Genomic DNA, 19,513 nt, shown 5'->3' on the forward strand with positions numbered 1-19,513 from the left:
CTATTGTTTGAAAATACACTATTCTTTAAAATATCCAAATCCGAAATCTCTACAAATCAACTTTATATTCGTCTTCCGTCGAATCGTCATCGAATTACATGATGCATTATTGATTCGAATTCTGTGTGTTAATCGCCCGGTCAGTTTTGATTTAGAATTCGCGGAGTACGGACGTTTTCCGATATATTCGGGAAATTGTAAGATTTTGTTGAAATTTCGGATTTGGTCAATGACAAAATTAATTGTTTGAAAAAACAGTCTTTTTAAAAAAATCCAAATCCGAAATCTCTACAAATCAACGATATATTCGTCATCCGTTGATTCGTCATCGAATTACATTATGCATTATTCATTTGATTACGATGTGTTAAGCGCCTGGTTAGTTTTGATTTAGAATTCGCGGTGTACGGACGTTTTCCGATATATTCGGGAAATTGTAAGATTTTGTTGAAATTTCGGATTTAGCTTATGAAAATATCTATTGTTTGAAAATACACTATTCTTCAAAATATCCAAATCCGAAATCTCTACAAATCAACTTTATAATCGTCATCCGTTGATTCGTCATCGTATGTAATTACATAATGCATTATTGACTCGATCGCGTTGTGTTAATCGCCTGGTCAGTTTTGATTTAGAATTCGCGGAGTACGGACGTTTTCCGATATATTCGGGAAATTGTAAGATTTTGTTGAAATTTCGGATTTAGTTAATGAAAAAATCCATTGTTTGAAAATACACTATTCTTTAAAATATCCACATCCGAAATTTTTACAAATCAACTTTATAATCGTCATCCGTTGATTCGTCATCGAATTACATAATGCATTATTGATTCGATCGCGTTTTGTTAATCGCCTGGTCAGTTTTGATTTAGAATTCGCGGAGTACGGACGTTTTGATATATTCCGGAAATTGTGAGATTTTGTTGAAATTTCGGATTTAGTTAATGAAAAAATCTATTGTTTGAATATACACTATTCTTTAAAATATCCACATCCGAAATCTCTACAAATCAACTTTTTAATCGTCATCCGTTGATTCGTCATCGAATTACACGATGCATTACTGATTCGATCGCGTTGTGTTAATCGCCTGGTCAGTTTTGATTTAGAATTCGCGGAGTACGGACGTTTTGATATATTCCGGAAATTGTGAGATTTTGTTGAAATTTCGGATTTAGTTAATGAAAAAATCTATTGTTTGAATATACACTATTCTTTAAAATATCCAAATCCGAAATCTTTACAAATCAACTTTATAATCGTCATCCGTTGATTCGTCATCGTATGTAATTACATAATGCATTATTGATTCGATCGCGTTGTGTTAATCGCCTGGTCAGTTTTGATTAAGAATTCGCGGAGTACGGACGTTTTGATATATTCCGGAAATTGTGAGATTTTGTTGAAATTTCGGATTTAGTTAATGAAAAAATCTATTGTTTGAATATACACTATTCTTTAAAATATCCAAATCCGAAATCTCTACAAATCAACTTTATAATCGTCATCCGTTGATTCGTCATCGTATGTAATTACATAATGCATTATTGATTCGATCGCGTTGTGTTAATCGCCTGGTCAGTTTTGATTTAGAATTCGCGGTGTACGGACGTTTTCCGATATATTCGGGAAATTGTAAGATTTTGTTGAAATTTCGGATTTAGTTAATGAAAAAATCTATTGTTTGAAAATACACTATTCTTTAAAATATCCAAATCCGAAATCTCTACAAATCAACTTTATAATCGTCATCCGTCGATTCGTCATCGAATTACATGATGCATTATTGATTCGATCGCTGTGTGTTAATCGCCCGGTCAGTTTTGATTTAGAATTCGCGGAGTACGGACGTTTTCCGATATATTCGGGAAGTTGTAAGATTTTGTTGAAATTTCGGATTTAGTCAAGAACAAAATGTATTGTTTGAAAAAACAGTCTTTTTAAAAAAATCCAAATCCGAAATCTCTACAAATCAACGATATAATCGTCATCCGTTGATTCGTCATCGAATTACATAATGCATTATTCATTTGATTACGATGTGTTAAGCGCCTGGTTAGTTTTGATTTAGAATTCGCGGTGTACATACGTTTTCCGATATATTCAGGAAATTGTAAGATTTTGTTGAAATTTCGGATTTAGTTATTGAAAAAATCTATTGTTTGAAAATACACTATTCTTTAAAATATCCAAATCCGAAATCTCTACAAATCAACTTTATAATCGTCATCCGTCGATTCGTCATCGAATTACATGATGCATTATTGATTCGATCGCTTTGTGTTAATCGACGGGTCAGTTTTGATTTAGAATTCGCGGAGTATGGACGTTTTCCGATATATTCGGGAAATTGTAAGATTTTGTTGAAATTTCGGATTTAGTCAATGACAAAATGTATTGTTTGAAAAAACAGTCTGTTCAAAAAAATCCAAATCCAAAACCTCTACAAATCAACGATATAATCGTCATCCGTTGATTCGTCATCGAATTACATAATGCATTATTCATTTGATTACGATGTGTTAAGCGCCTGGTAAGTTTTGATTCAGAATTCGCGGTGTACGGACGTTTTCCGATATATTCGGGAAATTGTAAGATTTTGTTGAAATTTCGGATTTAGTTAATGAAAAAATCTATTGTTTGAAAATACACTATTCTTTAAAATATCCAAATCCGAAATCTCTACAAATCAACATTATAATCGTCTTCCGTCGATTCGTCATCGAATTACATGATGCATTATTGATTCGAATTCTGTGTGTTAATCGCCCGGTCAGTTTTGATTTAGAATTCGCGGTGTACGGACGTTTTCAGATATATTCGGGAAATTGTAAGATTTTGTTGAAATTTCGGATTAAGTCAATGACAAAATGTATTGTTTGAAAAAACAGTCTTTTTAAAAAAATCCAAATCCGAAATCTCTACAAATCAACGATATAATCGTCATCCGTTGATTCGTCATCGAATTACATAATGCATTATTCATTTGAATACGATGTGTTAAGCGCCTGGTAAGTTTTGATTCTGAATTCGCGGTGTAAGGACGTTTTCCGATATATTCGGGAAATTGTAAGATTTTGTTGAAATTTCGGATTTAGTTAATGACAAAATGTATCGTTTGAAAAAACAGTCTTTTTAAAAAAATCCAAATCCGAAATCTCTACAAATCGACGATATAATCGTCATCCGTTGATTCGTCATCGAATTACATAATGCATTATTCATTTGATTACGATGTGTTAAGCGCCTGGTTAGTTTTGATTTAGAATTCGCGGTGTACGGACGTTTTCCGATATATTCGGGAAATTGTAAGATTTTGTTGAAATTTCGGATTTAGCTAATGAAAAAATCTATTGTTTGAAAATACACTATTCTTTAAAATATCCAAATCCGAAATCTCTACAAATCAACTTTATAATCGTCATCCGTTGATTCGTCATCGTATGTAATTACATAATGCATTATTGACTCGATCGCGTTGTGTTAATCGCCTGGTCAGTTTTGATTTAGAATTCGCGGAGTACGGACGTTTTCCGATATATTCGGGAAATTGTAAGATTTTGTTGAAATTTCGGATTTAGTTAATGAAAAAATCCATTGTTTGAAAATACACTATTCTTTAAAATATCCACATCCGAAATTTTTACAAATCAACTTTATAATCGTCATCCGTTGATTCGTCATCGAATTACATAATGCATTATTGATTCGATCGCGTTTTGTTAATCGCCTGGTCAGTTTTGATTTAGAATTCGCGGAGTACGGACGTTTTGATATATTCCGGAAATTGTGGGATTTTGTTGAAATTTCGGATTTAGTTAATGAAAAAATCTATTGTTTGAAAATACACTATTCTTTAAAATATCCAAATCCGAAATCTATACAAATCAACTTTATAATCGTCATCCGTCGATTCGTCATCGAATTACATGATGCATTATTGATTCGATCGCTGTGTGTTAATCGCCCGGTCAGTTTTGATTTAGAATTCGCGAAGTACGGACGTTTTCCGATATATTCGGGAAATTGTAAGATTTTGTTGAAATTTCGGATTTAGTCAATGACAAAATGTATTGTTTGAAAAGACAGTCTTTTTAAAAAAATCCAAATCCGAAATCTCTACAAATCAACGATATAATCGTCATCCGTTGATTCGTCATCGAATTACATAATGCATTATTCATTTGATTATTACGATGTGTTAAGCGCCTGGTAAGTTTTGATTCAGAATTCGCGGTGTACGAACGTTTTCCGATATATTCGGGAAATTGTAAGATTTTGTTGAAATTTCGGATTTAGTTAATGAAAAAATCTATTGTTTGAAAATACACTATTCTTTAAAATATCCAAATCCGAAATCTCTACAAATCAACTTTATATTCGTCTTCCGTCGAATCGTCATCGAATTACATGATGCATTATTGATTCGAATTCTGTGTGTTAATCGCCCGGTCAGTTTTGATTTAGAATTCGCGGAGTACGGACGTTTTCCGATATATTCGGGAAATTGTAAGATTTTGTTGAAATTTCGGATTTGGTCAATGACAAAATTAATTGTTTGAAAAAACAGTCTTTTTAAAAAAATCCAAATCCGAAATCTCTACAAATCAACGATATATTCGTCATCCGTTGATTCGTCATCGAATTATATTATGCATTATTCATTTGATTACGATGTGTTAAGCGCCTGGTTAGTTTTGATTTAGAATTCGCGGTGTACGGACGTTTTCCGATATATTCGGGAAATTGTAAGATTTTGTTGAAATTTCGGATTTAGCTCATGAAAATATCTATTGTTTGAAAATACACTATTCTTCAAAATATCCAAATCCGAAATCTCTACAAATCAACTTTATAATCGTCATCCGTTGATTCGTCATCGTATGTAATTACATAATGCATTATTGACTCGATCGCGTTGTGTTAATCGCCTGGTCAGTTTTGATTTAGAATTCGCGGAGTACGGACGTTTTCCGATATATTCGGGAAATTGTAAGATTTTGTTGAAATTTCGGATTTAGTTAATGAAAAAATCCATTGTTTGAAAATACACTATTCTTTAAAATATCCACATCCGAAATTTTTACAAATCAACTTTATAATCGTCATCCGTTGATTCGTCATCGAATTACATAATGCATTATTGATTCGATCGCGTTTTGTTAATCGCCTGGTCAGTTTTGATTTAGAATTCGCGGAGTACGGACGTTTTGATATATTCCGGAAATTGTGAGATTTTGTTGAAATTTCGGATTTAGTTAATGAAAAAATCTATTGTTTGAATATACACTATTCTTTAAAATATCCACATCCGAAATCTCTACAAATCAACTTTTTAATCGTCATCCGTTGATTCGTCATCGAATTACACGATGCATTACTGATTCGATCGCGTTGTGTTAATCGCCTGGTCAGTTTTGATTTAGAATTCGCGGAGTACGGACGTTTTGATATATTCCGGAAATTGTGAGATTTTGTTGAAATTTCGGATTTAGTTAATGAAAAAATCTATTGTTTGAATATACACTATTCTTTAAAATATCCAAATCCGAAATCTTTACAAATCAACTTTATAATCGTCATCCGTTGATTCGTCATCGTATGTAATTACATAATGCATTATTGATTCGATCGCGTTGTGTTAATCGCCTGGTCAGTTTTGATTAAGAATTCGCGGAGTACGGACGTTTTGATATATTCCGGAAATTGTGAGATTTTGTTGAAATTTCGGATTTAGTTAATGAAAAAATCTATTGTTTGAATATACACTATTCTTTAAAATATCCAAATCCGAAATCTCTACAAATCAACTTTATAATCGTCATCCGTTGATTCGTCATCGTATGTAATTACATAATGCATTATTGATTCGATCGCGTTGTGTTAATCGCCTGGTCAGTTTTGATTTAGAATTCGCGGTGTACGGACGTTTTCCGATATATTCGGGAAATTGTAAGATTTTGTTGAAATTTCGGATTTAGTTAATGAAAAAATCTATTGTTCGAAAATACACTATTCTTTAAAATATCCAAATCCGAAATCTCTACAAATCAACTTTATAATCGTCATCCGTCGATTCGTCATCGAATTACATGATGCATTATTGATTCGATCGCTGTGTGTTAATCGCCCGGTCAGTTTTGATTTAGAATTCGCGGAGTACGGACGTTTTCCGATATATTCGGGAAGTTGTAAGATTTTGTTGAAATTTCGGATTTAGTCAAGAACAAAATGTATTGTTTGAAAAAACAGTCTTTTTAAAAAAATCCAAATCCGAAATCTCTACAAATCAACGATATAATCGTCATCCGTTGATTCGTCATCGAATTACATAATGCATTATTCATTTGATTACGATGTGTTAAGCGCCTGGTTAGTTTTGATTTAGAATTCGCGGTGTACATACGTTTTCCGATATATTCAGGAAATTGTAAGATTTTGTTGAAATTTCGGATTTAGTTATTGAAAAAATCTATTGTTTGAAAATACACTATTCTTTAAAATATCCAAATCCGAAATCTCTACAAATCAACTTTATAATCGTCATCCGTCGATTCGTCATCGAATTACATGATGCATTATTGATTCGATCGCTTTGTGTTAATCGACGGGTCAGTTTTGATTTAGAATTCGCGGAGTATGGACGTTTTCCGATATATTCGGGAAATTGTAAGATTTTGTTGAAATTTCGGATTTAGTCAATGACAAAATGTATTGTTTGAAAAAACAGTCTGTTCAAAAAAATCCAAATCCAAAACCTCTACAAATCAACGATATAATCGTCATCCGTTGATTCGTCATCGAATTACATAATGCATTATTCATTTGATTACGATGTGTTAAGCGCCTGGTAAGTTTTGATTCAGAATTCGCGGTGTACGGACGTTTTCCGATATATTCGGGAAATTGTAAGATTTAGTTGAAATTTCGGATTTAGTTAATGAAAAAATCTATTGTTTGAAAATACACTATTCTTTAAAATATCCAAATCCGAAATCTCTACAAATCAACATTATAATCGTCTTCCGTCGATTCGTCATCGAATTACATGATGCATTATTGATTCGAATTCTGTGTGTTAATCGCCCGGTCAGTTTTGATTTAGAATTCGCGGTGTACGGACGTTTTCAGATATATTCGGGAAATTGTAAGATTTTGTTGAAATTTCGGATTAAGTCAATGACAAAATGTATTGTTTGAAAAAACAGTCTTTTTAAAAAAATCCAAATCCGAAATCTCTACAAATCAACGATATAATCGTCATCCGTTGATTCGTCATCGAATTACATAATGCATTATTCATTTGAATACGATGTGTTAAGCGCCTGGTAAGTTTTGATTCTGAATTCGCGGTGTAAGGACGTTTTCCGATATATTCGGGAAATTGTAAGATTTTGTTGAAATTTCGGATTTAGTTAATGAAAAAATCTATTGTTTGAAAATACACTATTCTTTAAAATATCCAAATCCGAAATCGTCATCCGTCGATTCGTCATCGAATTACATGATGCATTATTGATTCGATCGCTGTGTGTTAATCGCCCGGTCAGTTTTGACTTAGAATTCGCGAAGTACGGACGTTTTCCGATATATTCGGGAAATTGTAAGATTTTGTTGAAATTTCGGATTTAGTCAATGACAAAATGTATTGTTTGAAAAAACAGTCTTTTTAAAAAAATCCAAATCCGAAATCTCTACAAATCAACGATATATTCGTCATCCGTTGATTCGTCATCGAATTACATAATGCATTATTCATTTGATTACGATGTGTTAAGCGCCTGGTTAGTTTTGATTTAGAATTCGCGGTGTACGGACGTTTTCCGATATATTCGGGAAATTGTAAGATTTTGTTGAAATTTCGGATTTAGTTAATGAAAAAATCCATTGTTTGAAAATACACTATTCTTTAAAATATCCACATCCGAAATCTTTACAAATCAACTTTATAATCGTCATCCGTTGATTCGTCATCGAACTACATGATGCATTATTGATTCGATCGCTGTGTGTTAATCGCCTGGTCAGTTTTGATTTAGAATTCGCGGAGTACGGACGTTTTCCGATATATTCGGGAAATTGTAAGATTCTGTTGAAATTTCGGATTTAGTCAATGAAAAAATCTATTGTTTGAAAATACAGTCTTTTTTAAAATATCCAAATCCGAAATCTCTACAAATCAAAGTTATAATCGTCATCCGTTGATTCGTCATCGAATTACATAATGCATTATTGATTCGATCGCTGTGTGTTAATCGCCCGGTCAGTTTTGATTTAGAATTCGCGAAGTACGGACGTTTTCCGATATATTCGGGAAATTGTAAGATTTTGTTGAAATTTCGGATTTAGCTAATGAAAAAATCTATTGTTTGAAAATACACTATTCTTTAAAATATCCAAATCCGAAATCTCTACAAATCAACGATATAATCGTCATCCGTTGGTTCGTCATCGAATTACATAATGCATTATTCATTTGATTACGATTTGTTAAGCGCCTGGTTAGTTTTGATTTAGAATTCGCGGTGTACGGACGTTTTCCGATATATTCGGGAAATTGTAAGATTTTGTTGAAATTTCGGATTTAGCTAATGAAAAAATCTATTGTTTGAAAATACACTATTCTTTAAAATATCCAAATCCGAAATCTCTACAAATCAACGATATAATCGTCATCCGTTGGTTCGTCATCGAATTACATAATTACATAATTCATTTGATTACGATGTGTTAAGCGCCTGGTTAGTTTTGATTTAGAATTTGCGGTGTACGGACGTTTTCCGATATATTCGGGAAATTGTATTATAAGATTTTGTTGAAATTTCGGATTTAGTTAATGAAAAAATCTATTGTTTGAAAATACACTATTCTTTAAAATATCCAAATCCGAAATCTCTACAAATCAACTTTATATTCGTCTTCCGTCGATTCGTCATCGAATTACATGATGCATTATTGATTCGAATTCTGTGTGTTAATCGCCCGGTCAGTTTTGATTTAGAATTCGCGGTGTACGGACGTTTTCAGATATATTCGGGAAATTGTAAGATTTTGTTGAAATTTCGGATTAAGTCAATGACAAAATGTATTGTTTGAAAAAACAGTCTTTTTAAAAAAATCCAAATCCGAAATCTCTACAAATCAACGATATAATCGTCATCCGTTGATTCGTCATCGAATTACATAATGCATTATTCATTTGATTACGATGTGTTAAGCGCCTGGTTAGTTTTGATTTAGAATTCGCGGTGTACGGACGTTTTCAGATATATTCGGGAAATTGTAAGATTTTGTTGAAATTTCGGATTTAGTCAATGACAAAATGTATTGTTTGAAAAAACAGTCTTTTTAAAAAAATCCAAATCCGAAATCTCTACAAATCAACGATATAATCGTCATCCGTTGATTCGTCATCGAATTACATAATGCATTATTCATTTGATTACGATGTGTTAAGCGCCTGGTAAGTTTTGATTCAGAATTCGCGGTGTATGGACGTTTTCCGATATATTCGGGAAATTGTAAGATTTCGTTGAAATTTCGGATTTAGTTAATGAAAAAATCTATTGTTTGAAAATACACTATTCTTTAAAATATACAAATCCGAAATCTATACAAATCAACTTTATAATCGTCATCCGTCGATTCGTCATCGAATTACATGATGCATTATTGATTCGATCGCTGTGTGTTAATCGCCCGGTCAGTTTTGATTTAGAATTCGCGAAGTACGGACGTTTTCCGATATATTCGGGAAATTGTAAGATTTTGTTGAAATTTCGGATTTAGTCAATGACAAAATGTATTGTTTGAAAAAACAGTCTTTTTAAAAAAATCCAAATCCGAAATCTCTACAAATCAACGATATAATCGTCATCCGTTGATTCGTCATCGAATTACATAATGCATTATTCATTTGATTATTACGATGTGTTAAGCGCCTGGTAAGTTTTGACTCAGAATTCGCGGTGTACGAACGTTTTCCGATATATTCGGGAAATTGTAAGATTTTGTTGAAATTTCGGATTTAGTTAATGAAAAAATCTTTTGTTCGAAAATACACTATTCTTTAAAATATCCAAATCCGAAATCTCTACAAATCAACTTTATAATCGTCATCCGTCGATTCGTCATCGAATTACATGATGCATTATTGATTCGATCGCTGTGTGTTAATCGCCCGGTCAGTTTTGATTTAGAATTCGCGGAGTACGGACGTTTTCCGATATATTCGGGAAATTGTAAGATTTTGTTGAAATTTCGGATTTAGTTAATGACAAAATGTATCGTTTGAAAAAACAGTCTTTTTAAAAAAATCCAAATCCGAAATCTCTACAAATCGACGATATAATCGTCATCCGTTGATTCGTCATCGAATTACATAATGCATTATTCATTTGATTACGATTTGTTAAGCGCCTGGTTAGTTTTGATTTAGAATTCGCGGTGTACGGACGTTTTCCGATATATTCGGGAAATTGTAAGATTTTGTTGAAATTTCGGATTTAGCTAATGAAAAAATCTATTGTTTGAAAATACACTATTCTTTAAAATATCCAAATCCGAAATCTCTACAAATCAACGATATAATCGTCATCCGTTGGTTCGTCATCGAATTACATAATGCATTATTCATTTGATTACGATGTGTTAAGCGCCTGGTTAGTTTTGATTTAGAATTTGCGGTGTACGGACGTTTTCCGATATATTCGGGAAATTGTATTATAAGATTTTGTTGAAATTTCGGATTTAGTTAATGAAAAAATCTATTGTTTGAAAATACACTATTCTTTAAAATATCCAAATCCGAAATCTCTACAAATCAACTTTATATTCGTCTTCCGTCGAATCGTCATCGAATTACATGATGCATTATTGATTCGAATTCTGTGTGTTAATCGCCCGGTCAGTTTTGATTTAGAATTCGCGGAGTACGGACGTTTTCCGATATATTCGGGAAATTGTAAGATTTTGTTGAAATTTCGGATTTGGTCAATGACAAAATTAATTGTTTGAAAAAACAGTGTTTTTAAAAAAATCCAAATCCGAAATCTCTACAAATCAACGATATATTCGTCATCCGTTGATTCGTCATCGAATTACATAATGCATTATTCATTTGATTACGATGTGTTAAGCGCCTGGTTAGTTTTGATTTAGAATTCGCGGTGTACGGACGTTTTCCGATATATTCGGGAAATTGTAAGATTTTGTTGAAATTTCGGATTTAGCTTATGAAAATATCTATTGTTTGAAAATACACTATTCTTTAAAATATCCAAATCCGAAATCTCTACAAATCAACTTTATAATCGTCATCTGTTGATTCGTCATCGTATGTAATTACATAATGCATTATTGACTCGATCGCGTTGTGTTAATCGCCTGGTCAGTTTTGATTTAGAATTCGCGGAGTACGGACGTTTTCCGATATATTCGGGAAATTGTAAGATTTTGTTGAAATTTCGGATTTAGTTGATGAAAAAATCCATTGTTTGAATATACACTATTCTTTAAAATATCCACATCCGAAATTTTTACAAATCAACTTTATAATCGTCATCCGTTGATTCGTCATCGAATTACATAATGCATTATTGATTCGATCGCGTTGTGTTAATCGCCTGGTCAGTTTTGATTTAGAATTCGCGGTGTACGGACGTTTTGATATATTCCGGAAATTGTGAGATTTTGTTGAAATTTCGGATTTAGTTAATGAAAAAATCTATTGTTTGAATATACACTATTCTTTAAAATATCCACATCCGAAATCTCTACAAATCAACTTTTTAATCGTCATCCGTTGATTCGTCATCGAATTACACGATGCATTACTGATTCGATCGCGTTGTGTTAATCGCCTGGTCAGTTTTGATTTAGAATTCGCGGAGTACGGACGTTTTGATATATTCCGGAAATTGTGAGATTTTGTTGAAATTTCGGATTTAGTTAATGAAAAAATCTTTTGTTTGAATATACACTATTCTTTAAAATATCCAAATCCGAAATCTTTACAAATCAACTTTATAATCGTCATCCGTTGATTCGTCATCGTATGTAATTACATAATGCATTATTGATTCGATCGCGTTGTGTTAATCGCCTGGTCAGTTTTGATTAAGAATTCGCGGAGTACGGACGTTTTGATATATTCCGGAAATTGTGAGATTTTGTTGAAATTTCGGATTTAGTTAATGAAAAAATCTATTGTTTGAATATACACTATTCTTTAAAATATCCAAATCCGAAATCTCTACAAATCAACTTTATAATCGTCATCCGTTGATTCGTCATCGTATGTAATTACATAATGCATTATTGATTCGATCGCGTTGTGTTAATCGCCTGGTCAGTTTTGATTTAGAATTCGCGGTGTACGGACGTTTTCCGATATATTCGGGAAATTGTAAGATTTTGTTGAAATTTCGGATTTAGCTAATGAAAAAATCTATTGTTTGAAAATACACTATTCTTTAAAATATCCAAATCCGAAATCTCTACAAATCAACTTTATAATCGTCATCCGTTGATTCGTCATCGTATGTAATTACATAATGCATTATTGATTCGATCGCGTTGTGTTAATCGCCTGGTCAGTTTTGATTTAGAATTCGCGGAGTACGGACGTTTTCCGATATATTCGGGAAATTGTAAGATTTTGTTGAAATTTCGGATTTAGTTAATGAAAAAATCCATTGTTTGAAAATACATTATTCTTTAAAATATCCACATCCGAAATCTCTACAAATCAACTTTATAATCGTCATCCGTTGATTCGTCATCGAATTACATAATGCATTAGTGATTCGATCGCGTTGTGTTAATAACCTGGTCAGTTTTGATTTAGAATTCGCGGTGTACGGACGTTTTCCGATATATTCGGGAAATTGTAAGATTTTGTTGAAATTTCGGATTTAGTTAATGAAAAAATCTATTGTTTGAAAATACAGTATTCTTTAAAATATCCAAATCCGAAATCTCTACAAATCAACGTTATAATCGTCATCCGTTGATTCGTCATCGAATTACACGATGCATTAATGATTTGATCGCTGTGTGTTAATCGCCCGGTCAGTTTTGATTTAGAATTCGCGGAGTACGGACGTTTTCCGATATATTCGGGAAATTGTGGGATTTTGTTGAAATTTCGGATTTAGTTAATGAAAAAATCTAGTTTTCCGACATATTCGGGAAATTGTAAGATTATGTTGAAATTTCTGATTAAGTAAATGACAAAATCTATTGTTTGAAAATACAGTCTTTTTTAAAATATCCATATCCGAAATCTCTACAAATCAACGTTATAATCGTCATCCGTTGATTCGTCATCGAAATACATAATGCATTATTGTTTCGATCGCGTTGTGTTAATCGCCTGGTCAGTTTTGATTCAGAATTCGCGGAGTACGGACGTTTTCCGACATATTCGGGAAATTGTAAGATTATGTTGAAATTTCGGATTCAGTCAATGAAAAAATCTATTGTTTGAAAATACAGTATTCTTTAAAATATCCAAATCCGAAATCTCTACAAATCAACGTTATAATCGTCATCCGTTGATTCGTCATCGAATTACATAATGCATTATTCATTCGATCGCGTTGTGTTAAACGCCTGGTCAGTTTTGATTTAGAATTCGTGGAGTACGGACGTTTTCCGACATATTCGGGAAATTGTGAGATTTTGTTGAAATTGCGGATTTAGCCAATGAAAAAATCTATTGCTTGAAAATACAGTATTCTTTGAAATATCCAAATCCGAAATCTCTACAAATCAACGTTATAAACGTCATCCGTTGATTCGTCATCGAATTACATAATGCGTTATTGTTTCGATCGCGTTGTGTTAATCGCCTGAGGGTATCGAGGATCGGGGCGATGTCGAGTTCGGTGAATTTTTCAAGAGAATAATATCCTTAGTATGCGACTAAAATACTATACCTCATCCACTATTGTAAAAAGATTATTTCCACAATATCAATGATATCTGACATTTCATTATTGTTGTATAGCAAAATAACAATGTTCAGAGCCTCTGCCTGTAGTTTGGACCATGAAGTTTGATAGACCAGTGAATAACGACTCATTAATCACGAATTATTTATGAATGTCATAATGCTCAATCATGCATAAAATACAGAATATTGAGTTCTTCCTTTCTGTTAAAATCAATATTATAAATCATACGAAACGACTACGAACATGTTGGAAAATGGGTCGATTCCCTTAAAACATTCATATTTCACTACGAAATTTCCACTTTATACTGCGATGAATAAAGAAGAAATTTGTTCGTGATGCTTCTCGTTATTCTGCTCCCAGAAAGCATGATATATTTGTCCATATTTTCGGGAATTTTTTTCACAATCATAAATAAGGATTCGTGCTGTGTTCTAATAACCAGGGCAAACGGCCTAAAACGTTCAACCCCTCTTCGGGCGCCATTATGAAAATGGGATGTATAAATCAAGTTCAGTTGCCAGAGGGGTCGCACTTAGTAAATTCGAAAGATTAAGATGTTAGATGGGCCTTGTTTTCGTATTCCAACAACATTACTTTGTAGATTTTCTGCTCGAAGTCATACCATCGGTTGATTGTTGTTGGAATGGTACGAGAACCCGCTGCACAATTACTACGTATTGAGTCAAACACACATTTTTACATACGTTTATGGATAGGAGAATACGCTGATAATACCGCAGCCTGTCAAAAGGGGCCGCACGTAATTTGTATTAAATTAATGTTGACCAGTATTCCGAAAAAAATTTCGTTGACTTTGTTTTGAAATAAGATATCATCCACATCATAACAATGCATGTAAAGAATACTAAAATACTCCGGTGCCGTTGCACACTTGGCCGCAACTCCCTCGTAGCCAGGTGTAAACAGGTAATATTTTGATCTATTTATACGTTCATGACGTACACGATTGTGTGTGATAGCTATAATAATTTTTTTTCGAATATGATGATATATGGCTGCCTCTGAAAAAATAGCTGCAAATTAGGTCTGCCATCTGTTGAAAACGCGAGATATCCGCTCCTTCCAACGCTTGCGCGTGTATGCAAAATATATGGCAAGGCTAAGCCAACTCTGGTGTTGGCCAGGGTTAACAATTTCTATCTGGCTTGAATGCTTTGTGGTAGGTATCCCTTATTAAGGAAGTTCGTAATTTTTGTTTTTTTTTTGTGAAGTATGTCTTGTCGTCATGCATGGTTAATACTGCAGTGAATTTAATATTATCTCTTATTGTCAATTATTTTTGTTTTTTTTAAGCAAAAAAATGACTGAAAACTGGAGCAATGACTCCATTATAGGGTTCCTTAATCTATATGAAAAGTACCCCATTATTTGGGATCCACAAAACGTCAGTCATAAAAAAAATGGATTCCGATGCATGAGCTGCTGTATCCAATGAAATGTCCGTTACATATACTACTGAAGCTTTAAAGGAGCACGCTTATTCAACGTTCGCCTTCTCACTTGCCTCGAAAAGATTGGTAAGATAAGCATGTCGTGTGTATAGTCGTCGGTGCACGAATATTGAGAATATGCCAACGTTTTCACAAACGTTCGTCAAAAGCTGAGCGCTTACCATGCCAGCTGTAGCAGCTATGTGAAGCTGGCACCCCCAAATGCAAATTTTGAAACAGAAATTTCAGGGTCGTTTGTCCATCGTAGGTCCATGTTTGTCCACCCATTTTTTTCATTTGTCCAGGCACCGTTTTAGAGATATCGGAAAAGAACTTATCTCGGTTCATTTTCTGAGCAGCACCCCCAAATCGCAAAAACTTAGTTTGGATGGTACAGATCGTTTGTCCAACGTAAGTCCACGTTTGTCCACCAAATTTTTTCATTTGTCCACCCACAGAACCATAGAAATCAATCTTCGAAAATTTTGGAAAGTGTGAAGTTGGCACCCCCAAATGAAAATTTTTGAACCAAACTTTCAGGATCGTTTGTCCACCTTTATTTCAATTAGTCCAGGCACCGTTTGAGAGATATGGAAAAAGAAGTTGTTTCGGTGCAACATTTACATTTACTCCAAAATTATAATTAAGTGAGGAATAGTATGGAAAAAACTTAAAGAAATAAGAGATTTATTTTATAATGAAAAATTATGTATTGATCAAGTGAAAATGAAAAAAGCGTATTTATGAAGTAAGCATTTTTGTAAAGTTATATTTTCTCACAAAATAAAATACTACCCATACCATATTTGAAAAATAGTGTTTATGAGATATTATGAATTAGAGAAGAATATTTTCGTGACTCCAAAATATCAGCTTCTTCGAAATCAGTATCTTGAATTGTGATTGTTTTAAAAAATCCTTCCTATGTTTCAATATGCATTTATTTTGACTCATTAAAACTTGACGTTTTTATTTGAATCTATAAGATGCATTGCGCCCGACGAAGGGTTAATACATAAATAATATCAAAAGCGTTGTGTACAACGAGATCCAACATGTGGTTATAATATAAGAATAATTCAGCTGCATTGTTGAGAACCCTAACTTTCTCTTGATTTATCACTGATATCTAGCGTTGTTAAGATATAAAAGAAAATTCGAAATTCGATTTTGATATTCTAACATTTTTCTTCGGTATTAAAACATCAACTTTAGAATATGTCGAATGAGGCCGAAAATCTTAAAAATTAAAAAGAATTATAACTAGATATTTGATTTCTGATTCTGAACGATAGACGGAAGTTTTTGCTTCATTCACTTCTATAGGTCTTGAAACAAGTACAACAATCAATAAATAAATTTCATATAATATTATAATTATACTTCCAAAGGCAAATAATCGGAAAGAATTACTCGGTAGATGAACTAGAATATGCGTTATAATCATTAGATTTAAATAATCCGCTTTTAAAAAATGTTGTCAACGACGAGACCACGAGACTTTTACGAGACTCTCGAACGAGACTCGAGACAAGACGAGACTAGAAGCCTACGAGACTAGACTTCGTATTTTATCGGCGAGACGAGACGAGACTACAGTAAAGTCTCGTCTCGTTCGTCTCGTAGGCATCACTAAATGACATGTAGAGATGTAGACACATAGAGCGAAGAGTACTGTATTTGGATTCAGTCTTCATGAAATCTATTACGGTTTTTTGAGGCAAATCGGCCCATAAAGGTGGAACTTTCGGTCTACTAGTATTTCTCAAACGAGTTATGCAATCACTAGCCAGTCTGTTGGAGGAATCATTTTCATCTGGCGCTTGTTTACAAGATAAGTGATTAGGAATTTTTGTCCATTTACAAATCGCTTATCCGCAGAAAACAAATCTTCACAGACAAATCAAACTTTATTCATCACTAAAAAATCAAGATCTCCTGACATCTAAGATTTTAAGTTCAATTTCACAACAAGCCAATATTTCCTCTTCATTCCTCATGAGGGCACTGGCCTTCCAGACTCCTTGAGGGACTGGAAAGAACCTGAGTGCATGGTTTTCATTCACAGTATTCTCCGTCACATATTCGCCCTATGGAAAAAGAAAAATGGATAGGGTAAACTACATATGTGGACTATATCACATTATTCTTCCTGCATAAGGTACACCAAGCACATATTTCTCGAATGTTTAGATTTGTACACCTAAATTAACTTCTACCATACCTACTGAGGGTTTATTTGTATTTGGTTAAGAAATTCTGGAGCAGGTCTAAATAAAATTTTCGTCAACATAGGATAGGTGCCTATTAATGAACATAATGAACTTTTTGATTCACAACGAAATGATCGTGTTGTGGATGCCTTTTAATGAAGTTATCTATATTTTCATTTTTATAATTTCAGAAAAATACAAATTAACTTAATTATTGTCCTCAAAATCGTATGGTATCTTCCAAGTCTAAGTTTTCTAAGTGAGGGGTGTCCCGAGAAACTTTATGCAGGAAGAATCATGTAAATTTGTATGAAATTGTAACCTACTTCACTCAAAAAGTTGTTCAATACTTACAGGCTTTATCGGACAAGCCACCGGAGGACTAAAACCTTCTATAAACGGTGTCCAAACTTGTCCCTTCTCATTCATTCTTTCGCAAACCCTGGTTACCTTGAAATCCTTCACGACATATTCGCAAGTATCTGGTGCACCCGATACGTCGCATTTGATCATGTTGGCAATGATCTTGAAAATAATGATCACTGAATAAATCAGATGTCGAAATTTTTTCTCTCAATATTTTACCATAATCTGAATCACAAACAGGAAGTAAAAAGGTTTAAACTCACTTCAATGTTTCCCTTTATCTCTTTTTTGATTTCGAACTTTTTCTCTGACGTCCTGTTATTCTTGGCGTAATTATGTTGTTTGAAATAGGTCAGGGTGATCGGCAAATCTTTATGTTCCGGGCAGTTAACGAATTTATTATAATGAAGAACCTTCTTTCCCTTCAAAAAGAAAAGTATTCAGTTCAGAATTCATCTTATATCATATTATCTCACCTCTGAGGAAACCAAAAACGATAGAACAATTATCAAAATAAACTTCGACATCGTTTTTTACTCATAGGAATTTGAATGGGGTTTGTTAACGAAAATGATCATGTAAATAATTTTATAACGACTTGTTGGAATAATTCGAATAATTAAGATCTGTATCTACCAGTTCGTTCTCATTCGATGTAATTTATGAGGATATAATATTCAAAAATGATCTGTAATCATTATGAACCGATTTCGTGACTGATAAATTCAAAAAACCAATTAGGTATTGGATGAAATAATTAGTGTTTGTTACTCCATATCTACTTTCAGGTACTCGATTGTCTTGAAGATCCATTAACACGTGTAATCAAGTTATATTCCTGGATTATCTACTGGATTCTTGTACAGACCCGAAATCGATAACGGAATGATCACTTATCTCAAAATATCCATTATCTACTACATCGTGACGACCCATCCAAAATCCACTTTCGTGCTTCATCCAGGATTCATAAAGAGGAAATCTGCCGGCTAATGACTGCCATAGATCATGTACATGCCCCGGATTTAATGGTTTCCATGCTTGAATTATGAAGGATGATGAATCATCCGGCTGCATCAGTTCCGAATATATACACAATCCCGCGAAATCCATAGGTTTCTGACAGTTCGCCTGGAAGATAACTCCAGAACCAACTCACAAATGGTCCAAGTTTGGAAAGTTTAGCGAAAGTAATAATTCATGACTCCTCAGGTGCAGTGATATTCCGAAAAAAAAACTTCTGTTTCTAACTTTCAGCTTCCGATGCCTTGAATGAAAACGCGCTCTGTATACAGGCTGTAAATTCGAAATGTACTTATTTTCTATGGTCGACATCTGACATTGACGTCTGACATTGACATCTGACATCTGACATTTCTTTTCGATGGCGTCTAGACTTCTGAGCGATTATTTTGAAACTAGAGCGGCTTGCATTCCGATGGTTTATCCCAAAACACGTAACAAATTTTGCAGCAAAAGTACTTCAACTCGGCCAATAAAGCGACCCAGCCTGCCGG

General features: G+C 33.4%; 2 protein-coding genes across 2 annotated transcripts in view; both read right to left on the minus strand.

The window, feature by feature from the left end:
- The window catches only part of LOC123317949, a 135,817-nt gene that overhangs the window by 89,495 nt on the left and 26,809 nt on the right, over positions 1-19,513 (minus strand). The gene's annotated exons all lie outside the window — the stretch shown is intronic.
- LOC123316845 lies at positions 17,346-18,654 on the minus strand. The gene is made up of 4 exons (XM_044903102.1): positions 18,473-18,654; positions 18,260-18,418; positions 17,985-18,155; positions 17,346-17,507 (listed from the first exon to the last, which is right to left on the minus strand). Exons 1-4 carry the CDS (start codon positions 18,521-18,523, stop codon positions 17,346-17,348), a joined length of 543 nt encoding a protein of 180 aa, XP_044759037.1. The 5' UTR covers positions 18,524-18,654.

This window comes from Coccinella septempunctata, chromosome 7 (assembly GCF_907165205.1).
Source record: "Coccinella septempunctata chromosome 7, icCocSept1.1, whole genome shotgun sequence".
Classification (NCBI taxonomy): Eukaryota; Metazoa; Arthropoda; class Insecta; order Coleoptera; family Coccinellidae; genus Coccinella; species Coccinella septempunctata.

Coding starts and splice junctions, on each gene's coding strand:
- LOC123316845 (XM_044903102.1), bottom strand. CDS start 18,523: ATGTCGAAGTTTATTTTGATAATTGTTCTATCGTTTTTGGTTTCCTCA. Junction 18,419..18,472: donor CGTTTTTGGTTTCCTCAGAG/GTGAGATAATAT, acceptor TTCTTTTTGAAG/GGAAAGAAGGTTCTTCATTA. Junction 17,508..17,984: donor TGGCTTGTCCGATAAAGCCT/GTAAGTATTGAA, acceptor CTTTTTCCATAG/GGCGAATATGTGACGGAGAA.